This window comes from Myripristis murdjan, chromosome 9, assembly GCF_902150065.1.
Source record: "Myripristis murdjan chromosome 9, fMyrMur1.1, whole genome shotgun sequence".
Taxonomy (NCBI): domain Eukaryota; kingdom Metazoa; phylum Chordata; class Actinopteri; order Holocentriformes; family Holocentridae; genus Myripristis; species Myripristis murdjan.
Window position 1 is genome coordinate 25617274 of NC_043988.1, and position 21940 is coordinate 25639213.

At 43.6% G+C, this 21940-nt stretch overlaps 1 protein-coding gene across 3 annotated transcripts in view; it reads left to right on the forward strand.

The window, feature by feature from the left end:
- Window positions 1-2266: 2266 nt before the first annotated feature.
- The window catches only part of cltcl1 (clathrin, heavy chain-like 1), a 29860-nt gene continuing 10186 nt past the window's right edge, over window positions 2267-21940 (forward strand). Inside the window, exons 1-24 of one of the 3 annotated variants that reach the window (XM_030059829.1) lie at window positions 2267-2589; window positions 7756-7963; window positions 8584-8586; window positions 10072-10340; window positions 10466-10627; window positions 11105-11218; window positions 11306-11479; window positions 12150-12347; window positions 13264-13464; window positions 14608-14760; window positions 15129-15251; window positions 15742-15879; window positions 15986-16150; window positions 16307-16487; window positions 18000-18163; window positions 18339-18464; window positions 18596-18738; window positions 19704-19938; window positions 20050-20172; window positions 20276-20421; window positions 20541-20724; window positions 20886-21078; window positions 21185-21342; window positions 21516-21680. In XM_030059829.1, coding sequence (XP_029915689.1) covers window positions 2548-2589; window positions 7756-7963; window positions 8584-8586; window positions 10072-10340; window positions 10466-10627; window positions 11105-11218; window positions 11306-11479; window positions 12150-12347; window positions 13264-13464; window positions 14608-14760; window positions 15129-15251; window positions 15742-15879; window positions 15986-16150; window positions 16307-16487; window positions 18000-18163; window positions 18339-18464; window positions 18596-18738; window positions 19704-19938; window positions 20050-20172; window positions 20276-20421; window positions 20541-20724; window positions 20886-21078; window positions 21185-21342; window positions 21516-21680 — 3768 coding nt within the window. In that variant the 5' untranslated portion in view covers window positions 2267-2547. The remainder of the gene's footprint in view (window positions 2590-7755; window positions 7964-8583; window positions 8587-10071; window positions 10341-10465; window positions 10628-11104; window positions 11219-11305; window positions 11480-12149; window positions 12348-13263; window positions 13465-14607; window positions 14761-15128; window positions 15252-15741; window positions 15880-15985; window positions 16151-16306; window positions 16488-17999; window positions 18164-18338; window positions 18465-18595; window positions 18739-19703; window positions 19939-20049; window positions 20173-20275; window positions 20422-20540; window positions 20725-20885; window positions 21079-21184; window positions 21343-21515; window positions 21681-21940) is intronic. The other 2 variants (XM_030059830.1, XM_030059831.1) reach the window with 2 other exon arrangements.

The following is a 21940-nucleotide window of genomic DNA, read 5'->3' on the forward strand; positions in this document are numbered from 1 at the left end:
TTAAAATATACCTGCTTCATCTCTTCAGGTGAATTCATTTCAAAGATGATAATAATTAAACCTTTGTAGTCATGTGGTGGTGGTGGTGATAATTTTTCTTTCTTTTTTTTTTTTTTTATCTTCGCTTAGCTAAGCCCAAGACCTGCAGTGGATTTGCTGTTATTGGCCAGTAACCAGCAGTTACAGTGGTGCCGTGACACTTTTACTGAGCCCTGCTCTTTCACTGGGGTTTCTGTGGCGTGCAGACCTCATTAAGAGGAGTGAGTATAACATGAATGCTGTTTCTTGATAAAGCCCCTGGGAGTAAACTCACTCCTAACAAAGTACCTGTTGTCAAAACCCAGATGGATCTGGTCTGTGGTGAGCAGAGGGTTTGTGGGTTTTAGCCGAGGCAGACACACGAGCTGGATGTGATTTGCCACCCAGTGGCCGCTGACCAGAGACGTTTGGTTACACCAGCTTCCTCCCAGGATGACCTCACTCTCAATGTCAAACCCACAGATCCTGGGCCCTTTGCCACCATATTACACAGCCAAATTTTCAGTGTTGTACACTGGCAGAGTGCTAATTTTTACTCTATTAAAATTAGCACTGAGCCAGTGTTCATATGCGTTAGAATTAATTTAAAACTTAAGATAGTTTTGGACATCGGCCACAGAGCCACATCAGCTTTATGAGCAGCAAAATGATTCCAGTCACTGGTGAAATTCAAATATCTGTCATTGAAAAAAAATCACAAATAGATAAATCAAATTAAACAATTAAACAAACAAACAAATAAAATCCTTACGAACACTTGAAAATCTGTTGTTTAGCATGGAATCATTCCAGTTTTGAAAATCAGACGTGTTATTTTGTGGCTGCCTAAAAGTCATGAAATAACACAAGCATCAAAGAGTATCAGCGAAACACACCAGGCACTGGCATGGCACGTTTTTAGGATTCACTGTTGCTGTTTGGTCGTACAACATGGTAGATTTCAGGACTGACTGATAATGTGGATATTTGCATATGCTGTAAATGAGAGCTAAATTACTTCCTGGAAGCAGCAAATTGGCAAATGAGAGGCAGGCACCTTGGAGCCCCACACGGCGTTATAGATGGTTGACATGGTAACCCTACATTTTAAGGCTGTACCCCAGTAAGATTAGCACAAGCGGTTTCCTTCACAAATCACATAACCAATACATAACCTTTTTTTGTTTTTTTAATTCAGTGAGATTAAATTACATTTTAAGTGGAGACTTCAATGAAAACTGGAATTTCATTTCGCCTAGCTGTAATATCACAGCACTATTTCTTACAATGCTCTCTAATTTGTTAGTGTTGAACATTAAACCCCAAATTCAATTGTCTCCAATTCCAGGTGTTTGTACTACATGAATTTAACTGTTTTCACTATTCATGTGCTAGAACTGTTATTTACATGATGAAGTGGAGTAACTCATTTTCCAGGGTGTTCACAAATCTGCACTCAGTGGAGGTTAAAAATGCAATGACTAATTTATGGTTGCTAAAAATTGCATTGTGTCAATCTGATTCCTTGGAACTTAAAATGCTGTGTGTGCTGTGTACATCCTGTGTGTGCGGTATTGAATCACAGCGTTGGTATGCAGTGTTTGCTGATGTCAAAAGGAATTAACTATCAGGCAAAGTCCAAACTCACACAGTTTATATAGCCTGAGTTATTATCATCATAAACAACAATGAATACTGTACTTCCATAATTTCACCCCATGTATTACTTAGGTTTGCTATTGGGCAGGCCACCAATATGTACTTAATGACATGTGGCTTTTGATTTAAAGTGAATTCTGTTCCTCTATTATTTTTTATTTTTATTTTTTACATGTGCATATCGTGCATACAGCCACAGATGATGAGGACAGAGACATGTCCAGGCCCACAGATGATGAAAGCAGTTCCACATCCCTGCAATTTCACGTCCAAACGTCAGCAAAAGCTCATTAGTGCACTCCTATGCGTCATTTACACAACACACTTTTTTTTTTGTAAAGGGGGGGCCAGTTGAATTCGCAGAAATCATGAAAAGGTGGGGCGCTTGTCACGAGCCCTGATTTCGAAGTTGGTGGAAAGGAAGGGGGAAGGGGCTTCGGCGGAGGGGTACAAAAAGCACATCCGATTCCCCCCCTACTGCATTGACATTTGGCAGAAAATCCACCGCGCAGGCTGCTTCTGAGAATTCATCACGTATTATAACTCAGGTTTTAGGGCGGTCTCGCATCCTCACAGGGTCTGCTGAGGAAGCGGTTTGCACACATGGCACACCAGTAGTGAAAGTGGACTAGTTTTCTTAGCGGAGGTGCGGACTTTTTGGTTCAGGATTGTTGTAGGGGGCTACTGAATGGGAGCAGTCACTGGATTCGTGTGATACCAACGCAAGCCGCCCAGACTACCTACTACCCATCATATTTGACTTTTGGGGACGTTTAGGGCACAAACAATACAAGACCACATCCTTTCCTCCTTCTGTCCCCTTCCCCTTTCCTTCCGTACGGATTCTCCAGACAGATAAATCCTCAAGAAATGGCTCAGATACTGCCGATACGATTTCAGGAACATCTGCAGGTAAGGAGACGCTAAAAAAAAAAAATCTCAAACGAAATACGGATTTTGTCTTTTTGCGCAGCGTCTCGCCCTTGTGAGCTCCATACACACACACGGCACATGTCGCATTTAAATGGAATCTGAAATAGGGCTGCGGGGTGGTGCTCAATATAGCTACAGGCCTTGTTTTCTCCTGCCGGGCAGATGATGACTTGTAAAAATTGAACAGTCAGGTCGTATACAGCTCCAATGCGGACCAATGTGGATACGCCGCAGTTTCTTCAAGTGGAAAAACGCCGCTGTCATTTCCAATCTTACATTCGCGCCGGAGAAACTGCAGTGTTTTGACACTTTGAAGCAGACAAGCGGGCTCAGCTGTTCGCGGAAACATTGTAACTGAAACCTGGATTTACACTTTGCCGTGTAGCTCCGTGGCTACCATGTTACTGTCATGCTCTGCAGCGACGTATTGTCAGTGCTGCCACTTGTCTGCTTCATAACAACATTAGCCCCCATGTGCCTCTGTAAAATATCCAGGCTCCCTGCTCTGCCCGGTTGGTGTTTTAGGGCTTCAAAGCATCTGAGCAGGCTGCTCCAGTCAGGCGGAGGAAATTCTCCACATCAATATGATAGAGAATCAAAGGGCCTAGAGCTGCAGATTGGCAGCCTCTGTCACAGAACACAGGATAATCTCATTTCCACATTGTGCGCTGATTGAGGAAAACATCTGAGTGTCTGAAGTGGCACCATGTCTGTTTTGGAGATCAGCAGACTTTGCTTAATAATAATTGTCCCGTAACCAGCCCCGTAGCTTGGTGTCTTGCAGCCAAAGAGAAACTTTGTGACGCGTTTTGCACCCCCTCCGCCTCTGTAGCTTGTTGTTATGGTAACAGCAGGCAGTGAAATGGCCTTTCACTAGAAAAAAAAAAAGCAGTGAGTCCCCTCCCTACCCCCTCTCTGCTCCCTTCCTCTGGCCAGTAGCCCCACTTCCTCAGCCAAAGATCCTTTATCCACCAAACTGTGCCAGCCAAGAGAGCCTGCAAGCCACCGGGCTCATCTCTTCGCTGACAGGACGGGTACACTGTTGCATCTGTTGGAGGGGCACAGCGCTGTGTGACAGCTTCTGGGTTGCTGGATCATAAACTTCACAAACTTGCCTTTGGAGACTGATGAGCAACAGACTGCTTTTCGCCCCACCACTACCATGAAATCACCGCTCTGCCCCAGTTGTATCCCCCTGTGAATCTAGGTGGCTCCAGCAGAGTGAAAAATGCTTGGAATTTGCAAACCCGGGACTTTGGGCCTCAAGTTGTTTAGCTTTTTTTCTCGGCCTGGTATTTACAGCCCTCTCTGCAGTCTGGGCTGGGGTTCATGGTTGTTTAGCAATTGGAACCGGTAACACCATCCCAGATGTTTGGTTTAGGTGGCTCTCTGCTAAAGGCTGGACTGTATAGACCTTCTCAGAGATAAACGTCCAACCAACTTGTTAAAAAAGCCTCGGCGGTTTCCATTCAAAAACACGTCTCCACACACTGCTCCAGTGTCTGATGCAGACATGGAGGATGAACTGTGGCTGTCAGAGCTATTGTTCTGGCTGTGGGAGAGCCAACACCGGTCATTTTCTCACTCTGCATCAGTAGCTATGAAAGGCCCGTCTCGCTTACTCTGTCATTAAAGCTGTGTGTAAAGTTTCTTTCCACCATTACTCCGTTGTTTCTTTTCTTGTTTGTTGCTTATTTATACTTCTCTGTTCTATGATCCCCAGTCTAGGCAGTGTGTGAGCATGTCACAGTGTGTAATTAATTGACTAAATGGATTAGTGCTCAATGCCCTAGTTGGTGCTTGGATGTGTGGAGCAGAATGTAGGCTAAATCACTGTGGTGTCCAAGCTGTGGTTGGGTTCCCTGCATCGTGTCAGTGGCAAGCCGAAGGCAGACGAGGACAGATACTAGTTAGCTGAATTATGAAGGTGTCATGATGTGTGACTCAGTTGAAGCTTACGTCGCCTTGCAATTGGCTAAGTATACAATAGACTATGCAGTGGCTTTTTTATAAAGTGCAAAAATGGCCTTCATCTGCTTATCTCATGAACATTTTCTGGTTAAGTTAGGTTAGAGGAATCCAACCTGCTACCTTGCAGCCACTGTGCATGTTCAGCGGTGTGCTGCCTCTGTCTTGCTGAAATGATGCCGTCATGTCAAACTGGCGGATGCAATAAACAGATGAGGTAAGCAGGTCCATTTAAGCTTACCAAATCACATCAACATAGGAAGCAGGACAGGGAAGTGATTTCATCACTTTCAGTTGAACAGGACACATCTGTGATTGCGACAGTGGCTGGTGAGGACTCAGCTGAGCTTCTGTGTTCAGTCATTACAGCTCAATCATGAATGTACACTGCATGGATAAAAAAAAAAAAAAACACATGTCTCCACAATACAGAAAACATCATATATAACAGTATCTTTGATTAGGCCTGAGAAATTTGTTGGAATGTCATATGTCTACGCAGTACGGCAAATTATAGTTACAGCTGTGTAACAAGTTAAAACAAAATGTATCCCTTTATTGCAATGTAGCATTTAATACCAAGAAAAGGTGACACTTAATACCATATCAGTGTCATAGTCAGTGTTTTTGCTAAACAATCATTACTAATGTGGATATGATTACCAAGGAAGGTAGAGACAAATAATAAAATGGTTACAACAGTCTAATAAATTCAGAAAATTGTATTTATTTATTTTAATGCAGACTTTAAAACTGGGAAAAGATACCACTTATGACATATCATGATACCACTGTATCTGAAATCCCAGACGATATCTACTTTCATCACACAATATCGATGAGATATTGATAGATCACCCCGCCCTACCGCTGGTGCACGCTGTGCTCTTGCATGTTCAGTGTATGAAGTTCTTGTAGTAACCCTTCAGGTCTGTTTTCTCCATTCCTCTGTTTTAATTGTGTTTGTGGAAACCTCGTTTTTTCCTCTGGGACTCAAAATCCCTCCGCTATAAAATAGGTACAATGTGTCAGTACTTTAACAATGTATCCACTCAATCTGTTATTCACCAGCCGGCCCTCGAGTTGCATTGTCCGTGATGTCCAATTGACTTTCTTATTAGGATATGGGTAACATTATTATATTGGTGGTGTGATGTTAATCTTAGCTGCACTACAGGTTACTGCTTAGGACAGAGGGGTTATAGCATGGAGACTGTGTGTGTGTGTGTGTGTGTGTGTGTGGGTTGCTGGAGACAGTAGGTTGTGGTTGAAGTGTGATTTACTCTGGAATGTTCTATTAAGAAGTGTGTGTGTGTGTGTATGGGTGTGCGGGGTGGGGTGTGTGTGTGTGGGGGGTGTTCTTCCGGTGAGTCAGTTGCCCCACCCCAGCCTGTAAATTGCCCACGGCCTGTGTTACTGGAAGTGCACTGTGCAGACACGGGTTTTCCCCTGGCTCTCATCCCTCCTCCTTCATTTTTCATAACAGGTACACTGGCGATATCACTCCTGCTTTTCCAAACACCAGTCCTCCCGGCTGGTTCTCTCACATCATCTCTGCTTTTAGCACACAGCCAGACAGCATCTCAATCTCCCCCCTGCGTTTACTCCCATGCTTATCTGTCCCTCTGCAATCTTTATTGTAGTTTTCCTCCCTTCTCCTCCCAGGGAGGCTTCTGGCAGGCTGAGGAGATGCAGCATATGGCTCTAATCCTCCCTCAGGTCCTCTCTGTGCCCCCTTTTCAACTACAGCTCCCCTCATAACTCCACATAGACCGTCTCTGTGTGGAGAAGTAAAATCTGACCCCTTTCCAGTGAACATGGGTGGAATGCCATGTCATGGGTATGATTCATTATGGACACTTCGCTTGCTTGACCGCAGCTTCTCTATATGATCATTGTATCTCGCTTTCTTCCCTGACCAGGCTGTTATTTCCTTCCTGTGGTATAGATGACATGATTTAAAGAGCTCAGCAGTGAGAGTTGGCTCTCTTGCTGTACAGGCCATCGGGGCAGATAGAACAGTCCTTGTGATTAGCGTAAGGATTCCTTTCCGCTTGCCTCAGACTGCATAATACAGTCAGCTATTCCCAGCTCCACCGTCAGAGTCAGACTGCATGTTTTAATCTGCCCTCTCAGTTCGCGATTAGTTTGATGATGTGCACCACAATTTCACTGGACATTAACCAAAGTTGAGTTTTGCGCATTTGCTGGTTCTGCTGAGAATTTGACACAGGACAAGTAAATGTCAGCTCAGTTTTACATAGTGCATCGTCAGGTCTTGGGGCTTCTTCTCATTAGGAAAGTAAATATGCTGAATAATGAATTGGATTTGCTGATGGTGCTTTACGAGAGATTCAGATTCTGATTCGTTTTTTGGTTTGTGAAGATCCCAGCTGGGGAATCTCTGTGCTGTTTGTCTCAGACCTGTTTATTTTAGATGCTGTGGTGGTAATTAAACTGTTTCTTACAGCTGTTTGCTAATGCAGCTGATTAAATAGTGTCGGGCTTTGCTAAAATAAAGTAATACCAAACTATTGCAGTGTTACTGTTGTTGTGATGATGATTATTGCATAAAAAAAAAATCAAACAGACATCAAACATGGCGCTTAAAATACTTCAGTGAATGCAGGAGATTACCATCAGCTATAATAAGAGTGTAAAATAAAGCTCTCTTGAGTTTAGATCCGTTTGTCTGCTGTTTGCCCACGCTTGTTCCCTGGCTGTACGTGCCACCAAACCTCCTGTCTGGAAAACAGCCTTCAAGAATATCCCTGGAAAATTGGAACAGAGCTGTTGCTATTTTAAAAGAAACACCGTTTTGGTTGGTTACTTACTGTTTCCCCCTTTGAGGCAAAATGTCAGCTTGTGCCTTGTTTATTTTCCCATTGCTTTTTTTTCAGTTTGTGTGACGGAGGTTTGACTCCTTCAAAGGTCTCTAGTTCTTCAACATGGGATGGGATATTCCACTACTAGCTGAGTTTTTTTTTTTCACTCCAGGCAGCTGTAAGCCCACTATAGTTTATTAGTCTTACGTGTTTGGATGAATTTGATGTGTAAATGAGAGGAAACCCAGTGAAACTATAAGTTGAATCCACATATTATTCCCAGTGGTTAAAGAATGTCCTCATTATTACTTGTGTGTGTGTGTGTGTGTGTGTGTGTTTTGTGTGTTTACAGTTGCAGAACTTGGGGGTGAACCCAGCCAACATTGGGTTCAGCTACCTGACCATGGAGTCGGACAAGTTCATCTGCATCAGAGAGAAGGTGGGCGAGCAGAACCAGGTGGTGATTGTGGACATGTCTGACCCGACCAACCCCATCAGAAGACCAATTTCTGCTGACAGTGCCATCATGAACCCCGCCAGCAAGGTCATTGCCCTTAAAGGTAGAGTCAGTATGGTGAGACATCACGACCTCGCAGTCAGGCAGCAGAGTCACTAGCCATTAGCTGAGAAATACCATGTTTCTGTGAGCAAAAAAACAGTGTGCCGGTATGATTAGTGGTTTCACAGCAAGTGCCGGGGGCATTAGTGTCGTTTAAGTCCCCGGACAACGGCTTAATAGAACGATGTCTGCCTCGGAGTGCATAGCGTTCACACTGGTGTTTATTTGTCTCTTGTTTTAACAGATTTAGCCATCTAGTGTTGCGGCAGGAATGCCATGGTCATGAGATGACTAATGCTCTGTCAACGCTATAAATATGTAGAGTGCACTCAGTTCTATTGCCTGAATGTACTAAATTGGTCGTGCAAATCGATTTTCTGCCACTGAATCTAGCCCTTAGAGCACAAACACAAGTGCTGATCAGGATGATTTGGCTATAATGCTTCTCTCTCTCTCTTTCTTTCTCTCCCTCTCTCTCCCTCTCTCTCTCCCTCTCTTTCTCTCTTCCCCACGTTTTGAGGAAAATATGCCCCTGCTCGCTCTGTCCCTATGCCTTATCTTGTCCTCTCACTCTCTGATTGACACTTTGCTTTTTCTCCCTTGCTTTCTGTCCTTTCTCAGACGGTGAGTTGCTTTCTGTCTGTCTACCCGTCTGGCACTCTGTTGTGATGATACAGTAGCCATGTCTCTCTCATAAAAGCTTCCCTCACACCCCTCTCAAGTACGCAGGGCCATTCTGACCCAGTGACCAATCAAAAGACAGACAATTGTTTGGATATGATTCCCACCGCAGACACACTTCCCAGTGCATTGTCTCAACATCACACCCCTACGCCAGCCTAACCTGCTGGCCTGGCATACTTTTATGAGAACCACACATGTGTTAGCATGACTTGGTGTATGCTGGTAGAGTGTATGTGTGGTATGCATCATCAGATATCACACACTGAAAAGGGTCGGGGCAGTGTGTGTCCTTATTTGCACGCCTGCGTGAGCGTGCGCCAGGCAGCCATATCCATGTCTAGATCTCCTCTTGTGCTACACAAGGTATGCCATACATACATCATTTTATTTGTGTGTGTTGCTGATGGTCCACAGCTCCACTATGCATCTGAATCACAGGGCCCCAATGTTATCTCACCTGTTTTTTCCTTCTAGTTTAGTGTTATGATCAAAAGGAGTTTCTTCAGTGGTTATATGCAGGTGTAGCAACAAAAAAAAAAAAAAAAGGCTCCATGTCATATTGACTGGTAGCATCCACAATTTTAGTCAACTAGTATTGTGATGATTATGATTAAAGGAACAGTTGACCTGAAATACAAAAAAAGATGTTTACCTACATAGTCCTAGTGCAAGTTATCCATCCCGATAGGCTCTGAGTGATTTGATGAGTTTTCCACCACAATTTTCCCTGTCTCTCTTCTCCAATACAGTTTGGCTGTTAGTATTCATTTGTGGATTTCAATCCATCAAGAAATTATGTGTGGAAAAACTCAACAGCAACAGCTTTTTCGACAACAAAGATACCCCGGCAAAATCCACAGCGCTTCAGGGGTGAAGAGTATCGTTGGGAACTATTTCCTGTCAAGTAGCACAGGCATAATGTATCTATAATGCCTCTAATTCGTGCACATTTGGGGCAGGTATATATAGTTTGTCAGTGTTCTCCGGCGAAATAGTTCCCAAAGAACCCCTTCGCCACCCAGGGCTGTGGATTATGTTGGGTATTGGTGTTGCTGTTGAGATTTTCAACATATTTTTTTATAGTTTGAGTTCTGCAAAACAATATCCATCCAGCAAGGTGACACATGCGAGATCATGGCAGACTGGAAACCTCACAAAATCACACAAACTATCTGGATTGATATGCCGCACTATACTTTTTGCCTCCTGCTGCACCTGGGACACGGCAGACCAATAAATATGTGCAGATTGATGCTCATGAAACACGTTGAGTATATCTTTCTGCCTGGCTTCCCTCTAGGCTGCGGTTTCATGGTTTATTGACACGGACTGCTAGCCATATGCCTTGTTGCTCCGTGTGCTCAGGTCTGCTAGCTGTTTGTCTCACTTGATCCTACATGAGCTTTTACCTCCTTCCCCCTTCAGCTGCCAAGACGCTGCAGATCTTCAACATTGAGATGAAGAGCAAAATGAAGGCACACACCATGACAGAGGAGGTCATGTTCTGGAAGTGGATATCGGTTAACACCGTTGCCTTGGTGACCGATACCGCCGTCTTTCACTGGAGCATGGAGGGGGATTCCCAGCCTACCAAAGTATTCGATCGGCACGCCAGTCTGGCCGGATGTCAGATCATCAACTACAGAACTGACGAACAACAGAAGTGGCTACTGCTGATAGGAATTTCGGCACAGGTATGAAAAGCACACATGTAGAGACAATTCTCTGAGAATTCGGCAGTGGGGATTATTTACTCCGCGATACAGTGTAATACGCTGTCTTTCCTTTTATTTTGCTTCTTCTTATGCTCATCCCACAGCAAAATCGCGTGGTTGGGGCAATGCAGTTGTATTCTGTGGAAAGGAAGGTATCGCAGCCCATCGAGGGCCATGCTGCAGCCTTTGGGGAATTTAAGGTGGAGGGAAATGCCAAACCCTCCACCCTCTTCTGCTTTGCCGTGCGCTCTCAGGCTGGGGGAAAGGTGAGGACGCCTAGCTCATATGCAAGGATTTCACATACAGTGTGTTGGCTCTGCTCTTGAAAACAAAATTCTAAGATCACAGGAGAACCGATCTTGGTGTTTTATTCTTGTTGGTAACTTTTGGTGTTGTGTGGTGCTGTATAGACTCTCATTTCTAAAATGTTTTATGTCGCTTTAGAAATTTAACCGAGAAGCACCAAAACAAGCTCCCCAATGTTTACAGCCAAATAATTTCATATTGATCATACCTTTTTATACTAAATTTGGACTGATGTTAAACAATCAGAATATCAAAAAGTGTAAAATGTGGGCACAGATACTTACTTTTTCAAAATAATTGCAATATGATTTTTAAAACCACATTGCTCATCCGTATCTTGGACCCAGCTCCGCTGTCCACACTCATGTTTGACCTCCTTTGCTTGCTTGCCTGCCGTGGTTATTTCTTGACATGAATAATGACTTTTTGCATTCCAGTTGCATATCATTGAAGTTGGACAGCCAGCTGCGGGAAACCAGCCCTTTGCAAAGAAAGCAGTGGATGTCTTCTTCCCTCCAGAGGCCCAGACAGACTTTCCCGTAGCCATGCAGGTAAAGGAGGGACACCTGGTACTCCTCAGTTTTGGATGGAGTTTGAGTAGGACTGACACGTGTTTCATTTTTCCTCTTACTCCTCAGATTGGTGCGAAACATGGTGTCATATACTTGATCACAAAGTACGGTTACATCCACCTGTACGACCTGGAGTCTGGAGTGTGCATCTACATGAATCGGATCAGTGCAGAGACCATCTTTGTAACGTCTCCTCATGAACCCACATCTGGAATTATTGGGGTCAACAAGAAAGGACAGGTGAGAAAATGGCCGTAAAGGGGCTTTGGGTAATTTATAACTTTATCAGACAGCCACATTTTCACAATTGAGCAAACAAGGTAGCTAATTAGAGCAAATATCCCACTGAAATGTCAAGTGAAGAGGTAATACATCATGATGCACAATAATGCTGCTTTGTCATTTGCTATTGTTGCCTTGAGAATGAATGTGTTGCAGTGCTGATGCTGCTGTGCTTCACATTTGACTAGTTGCAAATGTGGGTGGAGGAGGTGGGTGTTTCCAAAAGAGATGACAGGGCAGAAAGTAATTTTTTTTTTTTTTGTCGTTCAGACATCTCAGTGTCCGGCAAAGTAATCACTGAGTCACTGGTATTGATCAAGAACCCCGAGCAAAATCCTGCCGATGTGGTCACTTTGTGCTCGGGAACAGTAGTAATCTTATTTACTGTAATGCACCTTTTTTGAACAACAATGAAGGATCTAGTAGTGCTTTAAGACAAACTTTCCACAATGCAGCAAATATTGATTCTTGTTAAAATTTCCTTCCTGTGCTTTCAGCCTCTACCGCAAATTATTAGTGATCAGGATAATTTTAAGAGGTATATTACTTCGACTTTCCTGTATTCATTACTGCTCTAAATATGATGTATGTATATGTATGTCTGCCCCCTCTCTCTCTCTCTCTCCAGGTGTTGTCAGTGTGTGTGGAAGAGGAGAACATCGTGAACTATGCCACCAACGTCCTGCAAAACCCAGACCTGGGCTTGAGGATGGCTGTGAGGTCGAACCTTGCCGGGGCTGAGGAGCTTTTCGCCAGGAAGTTCAACACTCTGTTTGCCCAGGGAAGTTATTCAGAGGCCGCAAAGGTCGCTGCCTCGGCACCCAAGGTACGGTCACACCCATGACAGGATAATTCCAGCCGTGGTGAATGTTCAACCCATTTCCAAAGTCACTTCTCTGCCTTATCAAATTCCTGTGCTTCTGTTTGTGGTCAATTGGAGGTAGAGAGATTTTGAAGATGTCTGACATGTATGTGCTAAATTCTGAAGGAGGTCTCATACATAGAGCATAAAAAACAACCTTGTTATTATCGTTTAGCGTGGAAATGCTCTTCTTTATTGGAGGGGCTTGAAATGAGGGGAGATGTAAGCAGGATGTTGGTAATTGGAAAAATGTGCTGTCTTAAGTCGGATTTCTGATGTAAACCAAAAAATATGACTAAATTTCAGAGTTCATAGATCTGACTTCAGTCTTGGGAAACACTACTTTTCTTTCACAAGCAATGTTATGTATCGATGTATCTATTTATGTATCTATCTGTCTATCTATCTATCTATCTATTCATTTTTAGACCCCCGAGAGTTATAATAAGCAAGGATGTTGGCGATTGGCAGAATGTGCTGTTTAAAACTGGATTTGTGATTTGAACAAAAAGTTTTGAGTTTAGAGGTTTTTTTTTTACACCAGTCCTGGCGAAAATGTGTAGAAAAACACATCTCGACTTAGTTCAGTATCTCAGAAATTTGGTTTTGATATTGTTTGGAACTGAATTAAAGTGAGTGGCCCATAAGAAAGCTTTTTCTTTGCTAATGCATGTAAAAATCTACACAAAATTTAAAAGGAAGAAAAGTCATGCTGGAAATATACTTTTTAATAATATATACAATATTCATAGGTGCTGAGATTATTCTTTGGTATATCAGTGTTTGTGTACAATACTAGCTGAGAAGATTCAATGAAATTCCTCGCTTGTTTTTTTTCCTTTAATCATTATTCCCCACCCCCCCTTCATCCTCGCCCCAGGGTATCCTGCGGACAGCGGAGACCATCCGTAAGTTCCAGAGTGTCCCGGCCCAGCCCGGCCAGGCCTCTCCCCTGTTGCAGTACTTTGGTATTCTGCTGGACCAGGGCCAGCTCAACAAGTTTGAGTCTCTGGAGCTGTGCAGGCCTGTCCTCCAGCAGGGCCGCAAGCAGCTGCTGGAGAAGTGGCTGAAGGAGGACAAGGTAGGACTGGAGCGCTGGAACAACAAGGGGCCCATCATAGGCCTGTCGCGATCAATGAGACGTGTAGTAAAATCTTATTCCTTGGTGCTTGACATGCTGGTGCACCATGAGCAAGCAACAACTAAAAGAGAGAAAGACAATGAATCATCATGAGCGCATTCCATCTTTGCATTGGTGCCACTAATGACGAAGTTTATGGACTGGGCATGGAAAATTCCACTATAATCCACTATAGCTGTGCTGTTTGAACTTTGACAGGAAAGAGATTCAACTACATACCAAAACACACACTACATTATGCGGTCTGGTGTTTGCCTTCTTTTTTTCCTTTTATTTATTTATTTATTTATTTATTTATATCCATTGTCCACATTAGTTCTCCTAGTTCCTAGTCTCTAAACATTTGGAGTCCAGCAGCTGCATAAAGACAAACACAACGATACAACACTGAGTTACAAGCAAGCATGCAGTACAGAACAACATTAGAGTGAATTTGCAAAGTGCCAGAGCAGATTAAAATACTAAGAACAAGGACAAATTCCCAAAGATGCACTAAAGATTTAAAGATTTATAGGAGTGTGATAAACTGTAGGAGTTAGGAGTGGATAACCACTTGATCCTATCTGCAGTGATGCCTTGTAGATATGTGGAGTCAAGATTCATATCGGTCAACTTATATTGTTAATGTGTGTCAACAGTTTGACTCGTTAACTAACATTAAGAAAATAATGTTGATGTTGGCTACAAGCTAAAAATGTACAATTTAAGGAAATTTACATAAGCCAATGCCTCAAATGTGAGCTAGTGAACAATACAACAAATCATAATAAATAATTCTGACAGCTAGCTGGGGTAATAACCAAAAGCAGCTTAATTTACTGGGACTCTGCCATAAACAGAGGGGTGGCAGACCCGCTCACCACAATGTCACCCACGCTTGGCACCAAGTTTTGGCTCACACACTGCGCAGTGAAGCAATGTCCTTTTCTTGGACGTCCCTTGACTAGAATTTAGAAGTAACAGGGCTTGTTTACATCTATTTGGCATCAACCGAGGGTATAGAAGGCCCAAGCCGTCAACGGTATTTGTTTGCACTGTGATGACTCTGTATGACGGACTGGGGTTGTGCATGTGTTGTTGTAGCTGGAGTGCTCAGAGGAGCTGGGAGATCTGGTGAAGGCCTCTGACCCCACCCTGGCTCTTAGTGTGTATCTCCGAGCCAACGTCCCCAACAAGGTCATCCAGTGCTTTGCTGAGACCGGCCAGTTCCAGAAGATCGTGCTGTATGCCAAAAAGGTAATAAAAAAAGACGCTCTGAGTCCCTCCCTCGCCCATTCCCTTATTTGCTAGAAAACTATGTACGGAAAAACTGACTCGAATGCGTTCACTTGAACATGTGACTCAGCAGAGAAAAATGGGGATGTTGTGTGAAATTTTTTTTTTTTGTAGAAAATGTATCTTTTCATAGAGAGCTTCACAGTTGGTTTTAATAACATAGCAGGTGTCCATGAATTGCGTTGTTTGATTTGTTAGTTTTTGTTGGAGTAAGTTTTTCTGATGTAAATTGTGGCTCCTATATAATTACATGTAGCAGGTAAGGTTACATAAGGAGTGTTGAGCTGCACTTTGTGTGTATTTATAGATGTATGTATACATTTTTGTAGGTGGGCTACACCCCAGACTGGGTGTTTTTGTTGAGGAACGTGATGCGGGTCAGTCCAGACCAAGGGCTGCAGTTTGCCACGATGCTGGTCCAGGATGAGGAGCCGCTGGCTAACATCAACCAGGTAACACACACCGCCAGCATGGGCCACCTCTCCTTCCTTTTATACACACTCTTACTCCTACACATGCCTTCTTTTGCATGTAACGCAAAGTGCCCAGTGTGGGAGCCTCCCTCTGTGTTATTCCAGATGTGCCAGCAATGCCAGGAATTCGCTGAGTCGGTGACCTCCTCCTCCTCCTTTTAAGGCCATATCATCCCTCCGCTCAGTCCTAATCTTAACCAGGAAACTTGATTTGATGCGTGCCCTAAGCTTAGACGCCGGCCCCGTTTCGGCTGCAGCCTTCCCATGTGTTATTAAAAACAGAAAGCATGAACATCTGGCTGCCAGGCCTGCGATTCTTATTAGCGTGTGAACACGACCCCTCGAAGTGCTTATATGCTGACTCCATATGTTTCACAGAAAATAGGAATTCAGAAACCAAACATTTCACCTTGCTGTGCGATCTCTCTTCACCTCCCCCTCTCTCCCTTCTTTCTCTCCTGATTGGTAGATTGTAGATGTGTTTATGGAGGGCAGTCTGATCCAGCAGTGTACCTCCTTCCTGTTGGATGCCTTAAAGAACAACCGCCCTGCCGAGGGACACTTACAGACACGCCTGCTGGAGATGAACCTCATACACGCCCCCCAGGTACAATGCACACTACATTCAAATAAATGAGAGCGCTCTGATTACAAAGGGCACTTATGGCTTTGATTATATTGTTTGTGTGTGTGTGTGTGTGTGTGCACGTTAGGTAGCAGATGCGATCCTGGGGAACCAGATGTTCACCCACTATGACCGTGCCCATGTTGCTCAGCTGTGTGAGAAAGCAGGTCTGCTGCAGAGAGCTCTCGAACACTACACTGACCTGTACGATATCAAACGGGCCGTGGTGCACACGCATCTGCTCAACCCCGAGGTATGTGTGTGTCAACGCCTGTGACATCATTTCCTCAGCAGTTTTTTTTTTATTCTTTGTTAATGATGTGTGAAACTGCTTACCGACCTCCCCCTCTCCCCCCGCTCTCTCGCCTTCTCCTCCCGCCTGTTTGTTTTTTGCCAATTCTCCCTCCAGTGGCTGGTGAACTTCTTTGGCTCGCTGTCGGTCGAGGACTCGTTGGAGTGCCTCAGGGCGATGCTGTCAGCTAACATCAGGCAGAACCTGCAGCTGTGTGTCCAGGTAGCGTCTAAGTATCACGAGCAGCTGGGAACTCAGGCGCTGGTGGAGCTGTTTGAGTCCTTCAAGAGTTACGAAGGTAGGTACCTGAGGGGGAAAGATGTGCTTGCAGATGATCTCTGGCCTCAGAGTTTCGGCCTTGGCTTCAATTATTTTGTGAAGAGTTTTGGAGAATATTACTTTCAAGGTTTACTGTGTCTGTTGCTTTTGTTTTCTTTTGTATTTGCGTAATGTTGTTTTTAATAATTTGCCCACTGGGTCAGCACCTATCATATACCTGTCTTGCCAGGAAAAGATCCTCTTTCTCCATGGTCATTGTCAAGATTTATTTTGTTATTTCCTATTTCAGTTTTTTCTGTTATGTGGGTTAAGAGAAGGGGTGTTGTCTTTTTTCGTTTGCTGTAAACTTGTGGGTTTGTAATGCCCTTTGAAACTGTACTCAGTGGTTTTGTGCTCTAAACAAACCTGAGCCGGAACCTAAAAGTAAGCGTTTACGTTACAGCATCACTTCAGTGTTAATTTTGACAGCCATTTTAATTTTAGTCTTAGTCTTCTTGACGAAAATGCTTATTAGTCTTAGTCACATTTTGGTCATTGCTGTCCTTAATAGTTTTAGTCTAGTTTTAGTCGACGTCCCTTAGTCGTCCCGTCTCGTCTCGTCATGACGAAAATACACACACGTCTCGTTATGTTTCCATCAACAAAGAGCTATTTTTAGCTCATCATCGTCCCGCCTTCGTCATGAAAAAAAGGGTCCTTGACATAAATATTTCGTCATCGTAATCGTTGACGAAAGTAACACTGCATCACTTCCATTAAAAATAACTTATGTTATAATGTTATCTAATTGAGAAAAATAATGTGTAAGAGAAGTTTAACATAACTAAAAATACAACCCCTGTGTGATGCCTTGCACATGTTGGTTATTCTTAATATGTGTGTCATAACACTGTCTTGCATAGACATCTATGGCCTGTAATTCTGCCTGGTGATAACAGAAATGACAGACAGGATTTGTCCTTTTTTGCCAAAAAAATCGCTAATCAGGATTCATAATAATATGAAGTTACAGTTCACTTATTTGTAGAAGATCTAAGCAACTAAGTACTTAATTTCTTGAATTGAGAAAGTAATGCATAGGGTCACTTGTTGTGACAATAACACATTCCCCCAATGCGGATTTTGAAATTGGCTAAGTGGTCATGTTTTTTCCACTCCAACAAAAGAACATATTCAACCTGATTCAGGAGTCCTGGAAGGGATGGTTGCACTTCAACAAAATGATTCTCAGTGGCGTGCTAAACCGAAAATCCAGTGGGCATATTCAAAAAATGTGAAAAGTTAGGACATCCCAAATTTAGAAGTCAAGGAGGACAAAACACCCACATATCACCTAATTGGCTCACATCGCATTAGAAAAATGGTTAAACGGTGAAATGTGAGTAATTTGTCTTCCTTGACCTTACAGTTTGGGATGTGCTACCTTTTCACATTTTGTGATTCAAGAGAGATTTGCGATTTTGTGCAGTCATTGTGTGATAATTAATGATACTTTCATGCTGTTTCCTCCCCCCTACTATCTCCACTCAAGGCTTGTTTTACTTCCTCGGGTCGATTGTAAATTTCAGCCAGGAGCCTGACGTTCATTTTAAGTACATCCAGGCTGCCTGCAAGACCGGCCAGATCAAAGAAGTGGAGAGAATCTGTAGGGAGAGCAACTGCTATGACCCAGAGAGGGTTAAAAACTTCCTCAAGGTAAAAAGTTCCCCAGTGCCACAGAATTTATGATTGATTTTGTAAACCAGTATAAGTTACTTTGTGATGCATTACCTCTTTTGTATACTTGAATCACAAAATACTATATCGCAAAAGGGTAATAATCGCCATTCGTGACAACAACAGAAACTCGTGTGTTTTATTCTCCATTTAGGAGGCCAAGCTCACAGACCAGCTTCCACTCATCATTGTCTGCGATCGCTTTGACTTTGTTCATGACCTGGTGCTCTACCTCTACCGCAACAGTCTGCAGAAGTACATCGAAATCTACGTTCAGAAAGTAAGATCAGCACCGCTTATGATACTTGTGATAAACACACACACACACACACACACACACACACACGACCGGTTACTTGGGGCGTCTGCCTCTTGCCAGCTTCATTTGGAATTTGTCCCACTTGTCTTCAGGTGAATCCCAGTCGTTTACCGGTGGTGATAGGTGGTCTGCTGGATGTGGACTGCGCTGAGGATGTCATCAAGAACCTGATTATGGTGGTCAGAGGGCAGTTTTCTACAGATGAGCTGGTAGAAGAGGTCGAGAAGAGGAACAGGTACCTGATGAATAAATGATAAATGGCCTTTACTGTCATCCTGTTCACCTGCTGCTGTAGACTTCAGTGGATTGAACCTGCCACTAACACCCATGCTAAAAACACAGACCTTCACTGCCCTATAAAAGCTGGTTTATACATCATTGGACAAATGTTGTCTGACAAAATTAACATCATTTTCAAATGACATCTCTTAGGCCTGGGCATTTACACTCATTGCACTGGTGTGTTGGTAAGCGTCCTGTTTCTATGGCAGCAAGGAGGTGTGTGATGTTTGATGTGGGATTGTCCGGTGCCATAAGCTATACAGACAGCCTCAGCAATGTCAGCCCAGGAGTTAAAGCCCCAATCCGCAATTTGTGCAACATCCCAGCTCTCACAAGACTTCCAACTCAACATGATCCACATTCTTTAGAGACTCAATGTACCTGACACTACACAGTCCAAACGGACACATGCGTCCCATCTGGACTCAACTCCATTGAATCTGTAGTGAATGTGGACCATGTAGACTCAGGCAATGTCTGACAGCAGGCGTGTTTCACATAATGTGGATCATTCCTTTTAAGACATTTTTGAAGACCTTTATGATCTCCTGTACTTCTGTCAGAGACCTGAGGATATTTCTGAGCCTCCTGCCAGCATCTCCAAAATAATGGCAAGAATTTTAAAAAACTATTTGAAGTATAGGGTTATAGTTTGTAAGTATAGTTTGCATCTCATATAGCAAATCATGATGCCTGTCTGTGCTGTTTAATTTTCAGGAGGTGAATGACAAGTGTCTTATGTCTTGCAAGGTGTATGCAGTCATGTGAAAACAACAGAAAATTAGTCATTCATTAGTTTAGAGGGGGGATGAATTAGCATGTAATTTAAAAGCAACTTCCAAATGGTGTGTGTTATGTCATGAAGTGAAGTTGATATACCAAAAACAATGTTTTTAACCTTTTTTTTTTTTTTTTCAGGTTAAAGCTTTTATTGCCATGGCTGGAGTCCCGTATCCATGAGGGCTGCGAGGAGCCGGCTACCCACAATGCCCTGGCCAAGATTTATATTGACAGCAACAACACACCTGAGCGCTTCCTGAAGGAGAATCCGTTCTACGACAGCGCAGTGGTCGGGCGCTACTGTGAGAAGAGAGACCCCCACCTGGCCTGTGTGGCCTATGAGAGAGGCCAGTGTGACCTGGAGCTCATCAAAGTGTGTAGTTTAATTTACTTTGCATTATGTCTACATGATAATTTCCATGATAGTCAGGAGGGTTTTATTTGTCCTCAATATGCTTATCACTCCATATCATTTCTGATGTAGGTATGCAATGAGAACTCCTTGTTCAAGAGTGAAGCTCGCTACCTGGTGCGACGAAAAGATCCAGAGCTGTGGGCCAACGTGTTGGAGGAGAGCAACCCCTTCAGACGACCGCTCATCGACCAGGTCAGGTTTTCTCCAGCTCCCCTCCTCAGAGGTGCAGACAGTCAATGAGTCTTAATTTACCCCGTGCTTGTTCTTGATTACTCCTTATTTTACCGCATCTCAGGTGGTGCAGACAGCCCTGTCTGAGACGCAGGACCCAGAGGAGGTGTCCGTCACAGTCAAGGCCTTCATGACCGCAGACCTGCCAAATGAGCTGATTGAATTGCTGGAGAAGATTGTACTTGATAACTCTGTCTTCAGCGAGCACAGGTACAGCACAATCATGGCCCGGCCTTGACAAACCTCAGTGTCACCAATGAAATAAATGAGCTACAACCATTGACATCTTTGTATTTCAAGTCACTCCTATGTCCATTTCAATATCCCAGAAACCTCCAGAACCTGCTGATTCTGACGGCCATCAAGGCAGACCGCACTCGTGTGATGGAGTACATCAACCGGCTAGACAACTATGACGCTCCGGACATTGCTAACATCGCCATCAGCAACGAGCTCTTTGAGGAGGCTTTTGCCATTTTCAAGAAGTTTGACGTCAACACCTCAGCCATACAGGTAAAATGAATGAGCTACCACTTGGTGCAATGATCCTGTTCACCCACGTTTTATTACTGGATATAAACATTAAACTGCAAGTGATAAAAGTGTCTTTCTACTGATGGTGCATTATCACTCAGATATAATATAATGACTCCTCCCTCCTTTCCATTCTCCAGGTATTGATAGAGCACATAGGGAACTTAGACCGGGCCTACGAGTTTGCCGAGCGCTGTAATGAACCTGCGGTGTGGAGCCAGCTGGCCAGAGCTCAGCTGCAGAGAGACCTGGTCAAGGAGGCCATTGACTCCTACATCAAAGCTGACGACCCCTCAGCATACATGGAGGTGGTCAACGCAGCCAGCAAGAACAGTAAGGCTTTGCTTTTACACCACACCAAAATGTTGTATTGTGTTAAAGGCAGGTATTTCATTTCTGATCTGCTTTGCACTTTTTTTTTTTTTTTTGCCTTTTGCAGATAATTGGGAAGACTTGGTTAAGTTCCTGCAGATGGCTCGAAAGAAAGCCAGGGAGTCTTATGTGGAGACGGAGCTGATCTTTGCTTTAGCGAAAACAAACCGATTGGCTGAGCTAGAGGAGTTTGTCAGCGGGCCCAACAATGCTCACATACAGCAGGTAGGAACAACTCTTACAGCTGCAGCGTTGCGTTAAGAGGATTATGCAGACTACAGTAAAATTTGTCTTCCTTTGTCAGGATGCTGAACAATCACAAGAAGCTGAGTACATGTACATCTGTTGATCTCTCTCCCTCTCTCTTTCCCTCTCTCTCTCTCTTTCTCCGTCTCCAGGTGGGCGATAGGTGTTACGAGGAGGGGATGTACGAAGCAGCCAAGCTCTTGTACAACAATGTGTCCAACTTTGCTCGCCTGGCATCCACGCTGGTCCACCTCGGGGAATATCAGGCAGCTGTTGACAGCGCCAGGAAAGCCAACAGCACTCGCACATGGAAGGAGGTAACTGGCACAAAAACAAAACTGTAAAATCATTTAACTATGGCTGGGCAATACGGACAATATCAGCCATCGCAATATATTTGATGGAATAGGTCAATAACAACGTGATAATAAACAAGATTTTTGATAAACAACCATTAACACTGTGGCCATGATGACCAATCTGGTGGAGGCAAATGATAAAACATTTAGAGTAGTTTAAGTTAGATTTTTTTTTTTCTTTTTTCTGTTATGCAGAGTTTAAAACCAAGAAAAGATGG